This window comes from Neoarius graeffei, chromosome 21, assembly GCF_027579695.1.
Source record: "Neoarius graeffei isolate fNeoGra1 chromosome 21, fNeoGra1.pri, whole genome shotgun sequence".
In the NCBI taxonomy this organism is placed as follows: domain Eukaryota; kingdom Metazoa; phylum Chordata; class Actinopteri; order Siluriformes; family Ariidae; genus Neoarius; species Neoarius graeffei.
The window spans coordinates 60,493,766-60,509,255 of NC_083589.1; the positions used below are offsets into that span (position 1 = coordinate 60,493,766).

At 42.2% G+C, this 15,490-nt stretch overlaps 1 protein-coding gene across 2 annotated transcripts in view; it reads left to right on the forward strand.

Annotated features, from left to right (window-relative positions):
- The window catches only part of exoc4 (exocyst complex component 4), a 316,334-nt gene that overhangs the window by 33,216 nt on the left and 267,628 nt on the right, over window positions 1-15,490 (forward strand). For both annotated transcript variants that reach the window (XM_060903439.1, XM_060903440.1), the window contains exon 6: window positions 9,053-9,281. In XM_060903439.1, coding sequence (XP_060759422.1) covers window positions 9,053-9,281 — 229 coding nt within the window. The remainder of the gene's footprint in view (window positions 1-9,052; window positions 9,282-15,490) is intronic.

Consider the following 15,490-nt stretch of genomic DNA (forward strand, 5'->3'; position numbering starts at 1 on the left):
CTTTATATATTCACAGCGCGCCTTTTGGCGGACGCCGCCTGAATCGCGCAGATCCGATTTTTTTTTTTTTTTAGGGGGGGCGTTGGAGTGTCTGATTATAATTTCAAAGTAAATTCTGTATTAAAATTACTAAATAAGCAAATCCGTTACAGTCCATGAAACAGGAAGTATAAGGATGAGAAAAAAACAGTTTAAATCGGGAAGCTGCGCACATTTGCGCAGTCCTGCACACCGCTCAGGACTACAGAATAGACCTAAAATGTTTTTCAAAAATGACCCTTGCGTGAGTGAAGTGACAAGTTTCAAATAGAAACGTGACAAACGAGCGATATTAAGTGTACATTACGATGTAAACGTACACTCAGCGGTTCCAGTTAGGCATTCTCCAGAGATTGTTCACATGATGTTTTGGTTTCCAAAAACAAACTTAAACACAATTGATTGTTTATTTAAACAACTTACCACTTATAAAATGATCGGAGCAGACTTTGCTGTGTTTGGAAGGCTGATAATCCTTGCGGTTGATTCTTGCAAGCCATAGATTTCTCCTTTGTATGCTGAGTTTCTTTGTTTGCTCGCCTTCGTGCTCCTGTACAGTGGGAATTCCATAAAGGCTCCGCTTGACTTCATCATCTGACCTATTACGACAGCCGTGAATACAACAAGTTTGCACCATTGCTAGCTTTAAATAAATGTAAATAATATATAAATGAATGTAACTCGCGCGCTACAATGTGTGCTCAGTGACCCGTACGGTAAGCTTGCCCTCCAAGATGGCCGCCACCAGGGAATCCCCGACTCTGTGACGTCATGTGAAAACTATCTATACCAGTTTTCAGCCAATGACTCTGTCTGGAAAGGGCTCAGACAGATCACCAACCACAAACCTTCATTCCCCCACTCTGTTAATGACTTGCGTCTGGCCAACCAACTGAGCAAGTTCTACTGTCGCTTTGAAAGACAATGGAACTGTCCTGGTAATATCCCCCGTGACTCCACACTCCAGTTCCAGCCCACCACCTCCTCCACCTCTCTACAACTTCACACCTCAGAGGCCCATCCACCCTCCACCACAGCCTCAACTCTCTCCATTCTGGAGAGGGATGTCAACAAGCTCTTTAAGAAGCTGAACCCCTGCAAAGCAGCAAGTCCTGAATCAACCTCACCATTTACCCTGAAGCACTGTGCTGATCAGCTGTCTCTGATGTTCAGACATTGTCAACACCTCACTGGAGACATGCCATATGCCAGCCAGCTCCAAGGCCTCTACCATTATCCCTGTCCCCAAAAAGCCAAGGATCACAGGATTAAATGACTACAGATCCATCACCCTGACTTCTGTGGCCATGAAATCCTTCAAGCACCTTATGCTTTACCACCTCAAAGCCCTCACTGACCTGCTCCTGGACCCCATGCAGTTCACCTACAAACCCAACAGATCTGCAAATGATTGTCAACATGGTTCTTCACTTCGTCCTCCAGCACCTGGACTCCCCAGGAACCTATGCTTGGATCCTGTTTGTGGATTTCAGTTCCGCCTTCAACACTCCGGCTCTTCTGCAGGACAAGCTCTCCCAGCTGAACGTGCCTGACTCCACCTGCAGATGGATCACTGACTTCCTGTCTGACAGGAAGCAGCACGTGAAGCTGGGGTAACACGTCTCTGACTCCTGAACCATCAGCACCAGATCTCCACCCCCTCGTCTGCATCCTCTCTCTCTTTCTCTCTCTCTCTCTCTCTCTCTCTCTCTCTCTCTCCCCCCCTCTCCTCTCCTCTTCTCCCTGTACACCAACAGCTGCACCTCCATTCATCAGTCTGTCAAGCTCCTCAAGTTCTCAGACAACACCACCCTCATGGGACTCCTCTCTGATGAGGATGAGTCTGCCTACAAGTGGGAGATTGACCATCTGGTGTCCTGGTGCAGGCAGAACAGCTTGGAGCTCAATGCTCTAAAGACAGTAGAGATGATTGTACAACCCCGATTCCAAAAAAGTTGGGACAAAGTACAAATTGTAAATAAAAACGGAATGCAATGATGTGGAAGTTTCAAAAGTCCATATTTTATTCAGAATAGAACATAGATGACGTATCAAATGTTTAAACTGAGAAAATGTGTCATTTAAAGAGAAAAATTAGGTGATTTTAAATTTCATGACGACAAAACATCTCAAAAAAGTTGGGACAAGGCCATGTTTCCCACTGTGAGACATCCCCTTTTCTCTTTACAACAGTCTGTAAACGTCTGGGGACTGAGGAGACAAGTTGCTCAAGTTTAGGGATAGGAATGTTAACCCGTTTTTGTCTAATGTAGGATTCTAGTTGGTCAACTGTCTTAGATCTTTTTTGTCGTATCTTCCGTTTTATGATGCGCCAAATGTTTTCTATGGGTGAAAGATCTGGACTGCAGGCTGGCCAGTTCAGTACCCGGACCCTTCTTCTACGCAGCCATGATGCTGTAATTGATGCAGTATGTGGTTTGGCATTGTCATGTTGGAAAATGCAAGGTCTTCCCTGAAAGAGATGTCGTCTGGATGGGAGCATATGTTGCTCTAGAACCTGGATATACCTTTCAGCATTGATGGTGTCTTTCCAGATGTGTAAGCTGCCCATGCCACACGCACTAATGCAACCCCATACCATCAGAGATACAGGCTTCTGAACTGAGCGCCGATAACAACTCGGGTCGTCCTTCTCCTCTTTAGTCCGAATGACACGGCGTCCCTGATTTCCATAAAGAACTTCAAATTTTGATTCGTCTGACCACAGAACAGTTTTCCACTTTGCCACAGTCCATTTTAAATGAGCCTTGGCCCAGAGAAGACGTCTGCGCTTCTGGATCGTGTTTAGATACGGCTTCTTCTTTGAACTATAGAGTTTTAGCTGGCAACGGCGGATGGCACGGTGAATTGTGTTCACAGATAATGTTCTCTGGAAGTATTCCTGAGCCCATTTTGTGATTTCCAATACAGAAGCATGCCTGTATGTGATGCAGTGCCGTCTAAGGGCCCGAAGATCACGGGCACCCGGTATGGTTTTCCGGCCTTGACCCTCACGCACAGAGATTCTTCCAGATTCTCTGAATCTTTTGATGATATTATGCACTGTAGATGATGATATGTTCAAACTCTTTGCAATTTTACACTGTCGAACTCCTTTCTGATATTGCTCCACTATTTGTCGGCGCAGAATTAGGGGGATTGGTGATCCTCTTCCCATCTTTACTTCTGAGAGCTGCTGCCACTCCAAGATGCTCTTTTTATACCCAGTCATGTTAATGACCTATTGCCAATTGACCTAATGAGTTGCAATTTGGTCCTCCAGCTGTTCCTTTTTTGTACCTTTAACTTTTCCAGCCTCTTATTGCCCCTGTCCCAACTTTTTTGAGATGTGTTGCTGTCATGAAATTTCAAATGAGCCGGGGGCGTCGTGGCTCAGGTGGATAAGGCGCCATACTATAAATCCGGGGACCCGGGTTCGATTCCGGCCCGAGGTCATTTCCCGATCCCTCCCCGTCTCTCTCTCGCTCATTTCCTGTCTCTACACTGTCCTATCCAATAACGGTGAAAAAAGCCCAAAAGTATCTTTAAAAAAAAAAATTCAGATGAGCCAATATTTGGCATGAAATTTCAAAATGTCTCACTTTCGACATTTGATATGTTGTCTATGTTCTATTGTGAATACAATCTCAATTTTTGAGATTTGTAAATTATTACATTCCGTTTTTATTTACATTTTGTACTTTGTCCCAACTCTTTTGGAATCGAGGTTGTAGACTTGAGGAAGAGCTCTGCCACACCCTCCCTCCCCCATCATCCTGTTTGACTTCCCAGTAACCTCTGTGGAGTATTTCTACTTCCTGGGCACGACAGTCATTCAGTTCAAGTGGGAGACGTCTACTTGCTCTCTCACCAAGAAAGCACAGCCGAGGATGTACTTCCTGCACCAGCTGAAGAAGTTCGATCTGCCAAAGACAACGATGGTGCACTTGTACACCGTCACCATCGAGTCCATCCTCACCTCCTCCATCACCATCTGGTATTCCACTGCCACTGCCAGGGATGAGGGCAGGCTGCAGCGCATCATTCGCTCTGTTGAGAGGACGATCGGCTGCAACCTTCTGTCTCTTAAGGACCTGTACGAGTCCAGGACCCTAAGGAGAGCAGAAAAGATTGTGGCTGACCCCTCCCACCTCAGACACAAACTTTTCAAGCCACTCCCCCTCTGGTAGGAGGCTGCGGTTCATTAGAACCAAAACCTCATGCCATAAGGCCAGATCTTTCCCCCACTGCAGCTGCCTCGTTAATAAGGCCCGAGACCCCACTGACTCTAAACTCTTAACTCTGTCACATTAATGCACTTTCTCTCTGAACTGCAATTTTGCCCATTTCATGATCATGTCATACATCTCCATTCTGTGAACCTTTATTGCACATTCCGGTTGTACAGCTTGGTTATTGACTTCGCCCACGACACACATCTCTTCCTCTCACACATTCATGCCATGCCTCTTCTTTATCTTCATCATGTGACCTATTTTTGCACATTCTGGACATATTGTACAGCTCAGACTCCAACAACTCATGCACATACCCCTTTAAATACATCCACTTTTCAAATCTGTATATTTCAGATTCTTCTATTTCTTATTAGATGGATACAGCTACTTTTGTTTTTGCCAAATTCTTCTCTCTTAACTGTTCAAGCACCAACCACCAAAGCAAGTTCCTTGTATCTGAAAACGTACTTGCAAAAACTTGATTCTGATCTTGTTTTAAAACCTATTTAGGTTTGTATTCCAGCTGTGACGCTGGCAAATGATGACAGGTGAAGGGCGGCACTTCCGTTCTTCAGTTTGTTTTTTAATTTTTCACTCGTTTGAAGATGCAAATACACTCATTGGCCACTTTTTTTCTTAGGAGCACGCATCCACCTGCTGTTTTATGCAGTTCTCTAATCAACCAATCCTTTGATGTATAAAATCATGCAGATACAAGTCAAGAGCTTCAGTTAATGTTCACTTCAAACATCAGAATGGGAAAGATCTCAAAGTGTGACTTTCTTTCTCTCACTGTGATTTGGGTGTTGGTTTGAGCCAGATGGTGGTTGGTGGTTTGAGTATTTCAGAAGCTGCTGATCTCCTGGAGTTTTCACACACAACAGTCTCTAGAGTTTACACAGAGTGGTGCGAAAAACATCATGTGAGTGAGTGAATGACAGTTCTGTGGGTGGAACCAAATGCCTTGTTGATAAGAGAGGGTCAGAGGGAAATGGCCAGATTGGTTCAAACTGCCAGGAAGGAAGGATATAGTAACTCTCATCACTCTTTACAATCGTGTTGAGCAGAAAAGCATCTCAGCATGCAACAGCAGAAGACGACATGGGGTTCCACTCCTGCAGCCAAGAACAGGGATCTTAGCCCATGTTTACATTAGACCGTATCAGCGGATCATCAGATTAACGTTTTTAAAACGATTAGTGTGCACACAGCAACACCAATACACGATTTGCGTGCACACAACAATGCCAATACACGGATACGCTCGGCTCCGCAGGCATCCTGCGCTCCAAATCACTCCGCCCTGAACAGCGAGTGCCCTCTGGAGGGTGCGCACTCCGGCCCTGCGCAGCTCACAGAGCGCGCGAGTGAAGTGCACGAGCAGTGTTTTCGGGACTGAACCGCTGTGTGTGTGATCCCAGCGCATATCACTTACCACTTGCAAGTGGAAGGATGGCAAGCCTAAAGACAATCATAACTACACAATGGGCAGTATTTGCATCAGTATTTGCAGTATTTTCATACTTTTATACTCTTTAATGAAAGGTGAGACAAGGCGGAAGTCCGCGCCGTTTTTCAGCAGTCGCGTCACATGACCAACGCCAGCGAATCAGGAAGGCGGATGTCACAGTGAGGTTGTCCAATGAGACGCCAGCTAGAGCTCAGCACAGCGTATCCGCGTATTCTGAATGTTTACACAGCACCGGAGCTGACACGATCTGGATTGAATACGTGGACGCTGGCGGATTCCCGTTTCCCGGCGGTTTAATGTAAACGGACAGTGCATCCGCGAAGAAAACGAGACCGATACGGTCTAATGTAAACGTAGCCTTAGAATCAAGAACAAGCTCTTCCTAAAATGGCTGGGGAGTGTATTCACCAGTATCAAGAAATGCAAACTGATTAAAATCATGTTATAAAGATTCTGTAGAATTGTGTTCATCGTTACTCCTAAAATGATGACAGGCATGCATGTCGGAAAAAGTTCATAATTAAAAAAAAAAAAAAAAAGGCCAGATATAAACATGATGAATAAAAAAAATTAAACTCAGCCTTGAAGGATGAAGTCATTTTTAAAGAAGGTATCTTAGCTGGTACTTCATCTCCCTGCACTTCCTGTCACTGTCCATCAGTTGATTCCTTTTCCTTTAATTGCCTTTCTTTGTTAATTTGCTAAAGCACACCCAGGGCCAAAGTAATTCTTGCAGCAACTGCACTTTATCCCAGCACTGCATGAAAAGTGTGCAATTACTGAGCTTGGCGGTATTTCAGGTGTAATAGAATGGTGCCACTAAAAGAAAAGTGCTTTCTCGCAGTGCTGGGGGTGGTGTGTGTGTGTGTGTGTGTGTGTGTGTGTGGAGGTGTTCTTCCTTTTGTCACCCACTGTTCTGTCAAGTGGCCTTAATGCACCTCATTTTTTTAGGTGATAATTGTAGTAATTATTGTGCAAACTAGAGTTGACAAAGTTCATCAAATTGCCATAAACGTTTAGTGGATTGAGGGAAAATTAAGAGAGACGGGGAATAGAAATTAGAACGGGAATGGAGTCATGGGAAGCGTGTGAAAGACTTGGCCTTGGGTTTGGTTTGGAATCAACTTGGGAGAGCAATTTGTCATATAGTGCCATAATGATAGATAGATAGATAGATAGATAGATAGATAGATAGATAGATAGATAGATAGATAGATCATTAAATGGTAAATGAAATTTCATTCATAGGTTTTACATTGTGGAACAATACTGAAGACATAAATTTGTCAGTGTATCCAGCGTTTCCGTTGATGATGCTTGGCACACTATTGTCATTATCTTAGCCAGCTTCATGAGGGAGTCACCTGGAATGCTTTTCAATTAACAGGTGTGTCTCGTCAAAAGGTAATTAGTGGACGAGTTTCTTACCACCTTAATGCGTTTGAGATCAAACAGTAAATAATAAAATAGCCCTGTTCCACACCACAACTGCAGTAATCCATACAGTATTGCATCAAGAACCGCTCAACTAAGTAAAGAGAAATGACATCCATTGTAACTTGAAGACACGAAAAAGTGTCTTTTAATTCATAAAAATAAAGAAGAAACATTGAATGAGTAGGCGTGTCCAAACAGTTGACTGGTCCTGTAATGTCGTGCTATAGAGCAGTGCAGTAATATTTCTCCTTCTGTCCTTTTCGTCATGTTGCGTATGATATTTGGTGTCCGTCACAACCAAACTCGGGTTTCTTCCGTCATTGAATGGAAAGTGGCCACGCCCCGTGGCCATCAGGGTTAGGGCTGCCGACAGAGTAGGAGCTCCTCCCGTTTGTCCTCACTGAGCACGATGAACGACTTCCTGTTCTGGAAATAACCGTTGCCATTTATCCTTTCCCCGTTGATCTTCCTGTCCGTACCTGTCTTTATGTGAAATGAGCATAACGTTCAGCATCCTGGGTGAATCATTTCAAGTAGTTCTTTCTCTGCTTTACTGATCTATGGCTTCAGGAGGGTTTCCTGAAGCTTCCAGAGAGGCATCCTGATTACTGAAGCGTAAAGACAAACCTTACTTTCAGACTCCATCCTTACTTTAAATTGCTTCCTCCATCATTTTACAAGTTTATATTTCATACAAGTATGGCAAATTATTTGATGCTCGGACTTTTATTGCTTTATTTTTAAAGTGTTAAGCTCCGGATCAACAAAAAGGGCTATTTGGCAAGAAAAATAAGAGCGTATTGATTTTAAATGAGTGCAGGAACACACCGGTGTTCCAAAAACCAAAGATAATTGGTGTCAAAAGACCAAAAAGAGACGTGTACCATAAACTACACTAATTAACTTGGGATATTTAAATGCATGATAAGAATCTTTTACACAGTAATGAGATTTTACTGTGAACGATAAACACTAGGGCTAGGTGATATGATGGTGATATCGATATCATGATAAATTACTGTCTCACACGATACACTTTTGTATGATAACCTGGACGTCATATGTGCATTTTAAAAATAAATAGACTGAAAATGACTGACTGACTGACTACATGGTATAATTGTGTACTTATTTTAAAATCTCTTCAAAAATTTTTTTCTCCTTTTTAGTGTTAATTTTTGGATGTAAAGGAAAAAAATGAATGTAAAAAATAAGACATAATTTTATAAAAGAATCATGAAACATTATTGTAATACAGTACTACTGTTTTACTGGCTGTTGGTTCGCTAATCTGGATATCGTGATGGATTGTGTATCGTAAAGGATCACGATATGATGATATCACCTTATCGTTGAAACAGAAGTGTTTAATTTTTTTTTTTTGTTATTACACACGAGTGTTTTTTCTTTTTAAACTGCACTTGCTGTTTGTACTGAATCCCAATTTCTGTCCTGGAAAACCAGTACTGAATGTGGAAACAGTGATGCAGCACACAAAACCGTTCTGTACCTCTCCTGCTCATGACATGCATTCGAATATGTAGAAAGAAAATCAAGTCCCAAGCCAGACTCGAATAATGTTACAACAGAGCATCACTTCTCACGTTGGCTGAAAACTTACTGTCAAGGCCACAAATATAATCTACCTCATGATCTGTTCTTAGTTTAGTCTGTGTTAACGCCCTTAACTCGCGAACGAGCCCATGATGTATTGCATCATTACTGATGAGCCTAGTCAGAGGTTTCTGGGTAACAGAAACATGGAACTGGGCAGAACAGCACACTTTGCTTTTATTATGATTGACCCACTCTTTAGATATGCACATTGTTTGAGATGACACATCGACAATTTCTGTTGTGTGTGTAGTTCGAGATCTGCAGGACGATCTGGACGCAGACCCAGAAGAGAACAGCGCCGAGTTCATGGGGATCCTGATCAAAGCTTTGGCCAAACTCAAGAAGATCCCCGAGACCATTAACGCCATCCTGGAGCGTCTGGAGCCAGAACTCAAGCAGATCCTGAAAAGATCCACCACCCAGATCGCAGACCACGCCTACCAGAGAGGAGAGAGCCTGGGACAGGACAACCAGCCACGGTAAGGGGACAACACGCCGACACGCCCATGCACACACTGTGAAGAATTCATACAAATCAGTACCAGGGGTTCCACGGGCGATTGCTCTAAGACAACGAGGGAGGCTCAGCCTCCTCTAAAAATGACGAACATTGTGTAGGATGAATTGCGCTAGGCTTATGTTATAGCCGACCTTATAACATTGCTATTTCAGATCCAGGATCATAGAAATATATGTGCTCAACCCACTACAGTGCAAAATCATTCCGTTATCACTTTCCCCAGTTCGCCTAATGTGTGCGTGAGTTTTTCCCCCTCGTGACAGCGCGATGCAGCCCAGCCTCAGTGCACTTCAATGGCATTTGGGAGCTCTGCGCTTGTCAATATCAAAATGCAAGACGATTATTGGACAAATACTGCGAAAACGCCCGCCTACGGACTCCCAGCCTCACAGTGGGAGGGACATGGCAGTTTCCGCGAGGAGACTGGTGATTGGTGAAAGCGGCCGGATATTTTCTTTGATTGACAGCTCATTTCAACTATAGACAGGCAGCGGTGAATCTCAGTTCAGTCGCATGCGGATTCGCAAGTGCTGTGCTGTATTGTAAGTGATCAGCTTACATTTCGATTTCATTCATTACATACGGTTTCTACCAGCTTTTTTAGTTTGTATATATTTTCATTGTAAATAAAGTGTAAATATAGTGTTGTCAAGTTTGCTGTCTTAGTTCCAGAAATTTCGTTTATTTGAGTGACTGAACTTGAACTTGAGGGGGCTAGTCAGCTAGCAAGAAAGCTGCGCACGGATGCCAAGCACTGCTGATTTAATTTTGGCGAAGCCATTTGCCAGTCTTCCTTTCGAGGAAAAAATTAAAATTAAAGAGCAGGGTAGACCAACGCCTCAAATTGACTTGGTGAAAAAGGTCGGGAATAATACTCGTTCCTTTCAGCTCTCCTGGTACGAGAAAGTGAATTGGCTAACAGCAAGTGACCCACATCAACAACAGTAAATAGGCTACTTTAGTAATATGTCATGGATGGACCAAAAATATAGAATCTATTTAAAATGTTTATGCTGAGTATATTATATTGGAATATATATTTCTCTGGATATGAATTAAACACAGCTACAATTTGGAAAACATTTTTAAACAAAAACACAGCCGAGAACATTTCACACTACAGACCTGGATTAAAAGTGAAGGGTTATCAAAATTGTCAATAAAACATTTCTCAGTCAAAATAAGTAAAATATAGGGAAAGTGTCATTGAATGAAATGTGTGGCACCCAGCTCTATGTTTGGCTCCCCAAGGTCAGTGCTTGTGCCTATTCCAGAACACTCTGCTGTTACTGCTGAGGTTCCTGACAAAGAGCTGCTTTCAATAATGATTAATTTTTAAACAACATGCCACAATTTTAAAATATAAAATGTTAAAATATACCCCCCCAACACCACCATCATGTATATTGGACAGTAGGCTAATGGGCCAAAAGAACCTGTTATTTCACAGTTTGTGACCCTGCCAACAATCAGCCAGATCAGAGGCAAGAGTATGGGCAAAATTGATGTGTTTTTTCTTTTTTCTTTTAAAATCTGGAAATATCGTAACCGACCAGCCTCCCCTGTTTGAAAGACTACCAGCCGCCACTGAGGGGTTCAGCCATAACCTCGAACTGGTGCAGCCTTTCGTGTGTGTGTGTGACCCTGTTGTTAAATGAGCCGTTATATAGAATTAAATTTGATGTTTCTTTTTTTAAAACATTTAGTCACACCCACTTCTTTTCTACCCTTCAAACCAATATATCTGATCCCATCATCAGTCTGTGATTGTTTTGGAGACATGACAGGATGATGGTACATCTGACGGCATCTCCGTTGAATGTTTTAAGTAAAAATCATGTGACCTTGGGCTTTTTTTAAAAATAACTAGTATGTTTAAAGTAATGCAGAAACAGAGTTTGATTTTAAAAATGGGGTTCAGAAGAACAATCAGGATTCGATATTAATGGTAGTCTGACTGTCCGGGACAACCAAATGTCTGGTCTGGAGAAGTCAAATCCCCATCTGCCTGTCCGACAGGACAAGTTGAATATTTGTTGAAAATCACCATTTTTATCATAATTATTCAAGAGTTACATTAATAACGTTCCAACAAAACCAGCTCAATCCCCTCAGTGATCCGGCTGTGTTTTTGTTTACGAAATTCTGGGGAAGCCGAGTACAGCAGGCGTGTGTGTAAAAATAACCACACTGTCAGATCTAAATATTATTCTCTCCACGTTCACTGGATATGAGCAGTCGTGTGCTCTGATTGGCTACTCTACTACAAGGATATCAGCGCATATACTATGAGTAGAGAAAAACAAAATGGCGGAGCATGTTGCTGAAGCAACCGAGGACGAAATAAAAACTCGAAAACAAAACTCCAAAAAATAAAAAAAGCAACAAAAGAAGGAATATAAGTATTTGATGGTAAGAACGTATTTTTAAAAAAAAATTTTTAATTTTCAAGAATTATAGCATTTTTTACCAATTGCTCCTGTCATTTTGCTGGTTTGTTTACATTCTAAGCTGAAATGATTTTGTTGGCTGTTTAGGATCAACTTTTTATTTATTGAATTTGCAAAAAATAAAAATGCTGTTTCTTTCAAAATCCAGTACATGCGGATAGAATAAAACAGTAGTAATAATAATAATAATTGATTACTTATACAGCGCTATTTAGCAGTGGCAGATCAATAGCGCTTTACAATTCGATTACAAAGTCAAGAAAAATATTTACGTTTTCCATTAAAAAGAAATGTATGACTCTTATAAAACCATACATAATACAAACAAAAGATTTATAAAATTAAGTAAAAGCTTGCTTGAATAGATACGTCTTTAACGCTCTCTTAAAATCGGTCAATAATTCTATGTTCCTAATTGACATTGGAAGACTGTTCCATAACGTTGGTGCTGCGGCTGTGAAGGAACGTGCGCCAAGGGTTGTTCTCATCTTGCCATTGGGATGCTTAAGTAGAATGCCATTGTTCGATCTCAGGCTGTATGACCATTTGTCCTTGATGTTGATAAGCTTACAAATATATGATGGTGCGACGCCATGGATGGCCCTGAAAGTCATTAAAAGTGCTTTGAATTGGATACGATAGTGTATGGGTAGCCAGTGCAACTGATACAATGACGGAGTGACGTGTGAATATTTGCCGACATCCAGTATTAACCTTGCGGCTGCATTTTGAATACGCTGTAATTTGGCTATCTGCTCTTTAGGGAGACCGTACAGCAAATTATTGCAATAATCCACCCTACTTGTAATAAAGGCATGGACTAAGGTAACTAGACAGTCTTTAGGCAAGTAGCTACTTCCTTATGCGTCTTATATTGTGTAGATGGAAAAAAGCTGCTTTACAGATGTTCGTAATGTGTTTTGACATACCCAAGTTTGAGTCCAGCCAGCAGCCAAGATTCTTTACATTGGAGCTAGACTCAATCAATTCGTTCCCTGTAGTTACCTTTACAGAGTTTACTTTCTTTAACTGCTGGCGCGTTCTTATAAGTATAAATTCAGTCTTATCATCATTGATCATGAGCCTGTCATGTATCATCCAGCATCTGATATTCTCGATACAGCGCTCCATAGCACTTGTAGCTTCTTGTGAGGAACTGGAATCCGGTTTGAAGCTAAGATACAACTGAGTATCGTCTGCATAACAATGAGCTTCAGGTAGATCGTTTTTAATCACCTTTAAACAGCTTCGATGCGTAAATGACAAAAAGAAGAGGTCCTAAACACGACCCCTGAGGGACGCCGCAGTCCAAATTGAACCGTTGCGATACTGACACCCCCCCCGCCGATAGAAACACACTGTCCCCTGCCTTCAAGGTAGGACTTAAACCACTCCAAGGCCTTCCCACCAGTCCCAGATTCATTGGAGAGACGACTAAGTAAAATTCCGCGATTGACAGTGTCAAATGCGGCACTAAGGTCTGACGTGATCAAAAGGGTGACCTTCTTGCGAGTTCATCTTCATCAAGATATCATTCGTTACCTTTAATGGCGCTATTTCAGTGCTGTGAAACTCTCTACAGGATGATTGTAGCTCAGGATAGAGTGAGTTGGAAGTCATGTGCACATGCAACTGGCTGAAAACAGCTTTCTCCGTCAACTTAGAGACGTACTGCAAATTACTCGTTGGTCTGTAGTTCTTTAATATGAAATCCAGGCCTACCTTCTTCAGCAAAGGAATGATGAGCACATTTCCAGTCATCAGCAAAACTCCCCGTCTCTAGTGACAAATTAATTATCTTTGTGATAACTGGCAACAAGACATCAATACACTCAACCACCAGGGATGTCGGCATTGGATCGATGCTACACGTTTTCTTACTACGTCCAGCAGTCAGCTCCCTCACTTCCGTTTCCATCAGTTTTGTGAAACTTGATAGCTCCCCACCTGAATCTAAGCCAGTCTCACTCGTGGGGACACTTGGCGGCCCAGCCAATACAGTGTCCAGCTTAGAATGAATAGTGCTAATTTTCGCGAAGAAGTAGGATCCCATCTGATTCGCAAACTGAATCTTGTCATCAAACGGCGGGAAAATTCAGCCCGTTTGACCCTGATTCAATAGTTTCTTAGAGGCCGCAAATAATTTGCATTGATTAGAGCTGTTTTCCTCGATAAAATGATGATAAAAAGAACAGCGCACCTCATTCATCAGCTTGTTTTTGTTCTTCTTAACTTTGTAATCAATCAAGTCTTCCAGCGCACCAGTCCTTCTCCACTTCCTTTCTGCTTTTCTCACCTCGCTGCCTTAATATCCTCGTTGAACCATGGTACAAGTGGTCTTGATCTGATCACTTTAGTACGAAGCGGCGCGTGCCTGTCCAAGGCATCTGCTAAGGTAATATTGCAACTTTCAACAAGTTCATTAAGTGTGTCCGGGCTGTTCTTGCAGAGATCAGAGTTCTTTAATTCATCCAGGAGTTTAAGCTTGTCAATAGATTTAATCCTTCTATATGATGTTTGATCTATTTTAGGAGAGGGTTTACCCAATGCCAGATCACAAAGAACGGTGAAATGAGCCGAAAACAAATAATCCACAATCGGTTTCGAAGAAAGCAACGAATCAACAAAGCATGTAATAACCAAATCCAAAGTATGTCCAGACACATGCGTAGGTTTGTCAACATGCTGTTCTCGACCCATAGATGTCAAGAGATCAAGAAGACGAGCCCCGTCTGGATCAGTAGGAACATTTACATGTATATTAAAATCACCGGTGATCAGAAGCAGCTCAGTAGACATGATAACAGATTCCAAATACGAGGAGAAATCGTCAGAAAATACTCCAGTAGTGTCAGGGTGAGCCGCAGAATATGGAGTGCGGTATACAATAATCATTCTCAGTTTATTAGAGCCGTAGTCCAGCATCCACTCAGAAAATTCAAACGATTTCCGTTCTCCGCCATCTAATTTCCTTACATCAATGCTTTTCGTTAAACAGCAAAGCTGTTCCACCTCCAATCCTGCTAGTTCGTGAATTATCAAGCAACTTGTACCCAGGGAGGGTAATTTCACCTTTGTGCACCATGTCCATTCTCAGTTATTGCAAAAACGTCAGCCCCGGTTTGAAGTGCATAGCACGAAAAATCCGCAGACTTGTTTTTCAGTGATCTTGCATTCATAGTACAAAGTCGTAGATTCCGCATTCCACTTTGGCATTGTTCGTTGAGAATAGGAACATTAGCAAGTTGGCGAGATGTAGGTCTCTTGGGTAACCTTGAATGCAAACTAGAACGGTTTGAAGTCAAAACCGGGATATTTAATGAGTTCCTGCCGCTACCGTGATTAAAACCTCCTGAAGAAATATTAGAATCAGGACCCTGGTTTTGAGCAACATCCCCAGCAAGTAGAGTTAAATACGTTGCAAGTAGTGTCGCATTCAACAGATATAAGCCGGGATTTTCTATTCAGTGCCACATGATTAGCGTCACTGAAGCGTGAAGTAGATTTACTCTTGGAACGCTGTGACGAGAAAGTTGAATAATATCTTGAAAAACTTTTCCCGAACAACTCCTCCACCACTGTAGTAAGGGACACAGTACCCTCATGAAAATTTCCAGATAGTTTAAAAGTATCCTGAATTAAAATAAGCACTAGCCTGGCAAGCCAGACTAAATGTGAATATTTAGTCTGGCCTCGATCCGTAGACATTTCCGACGGG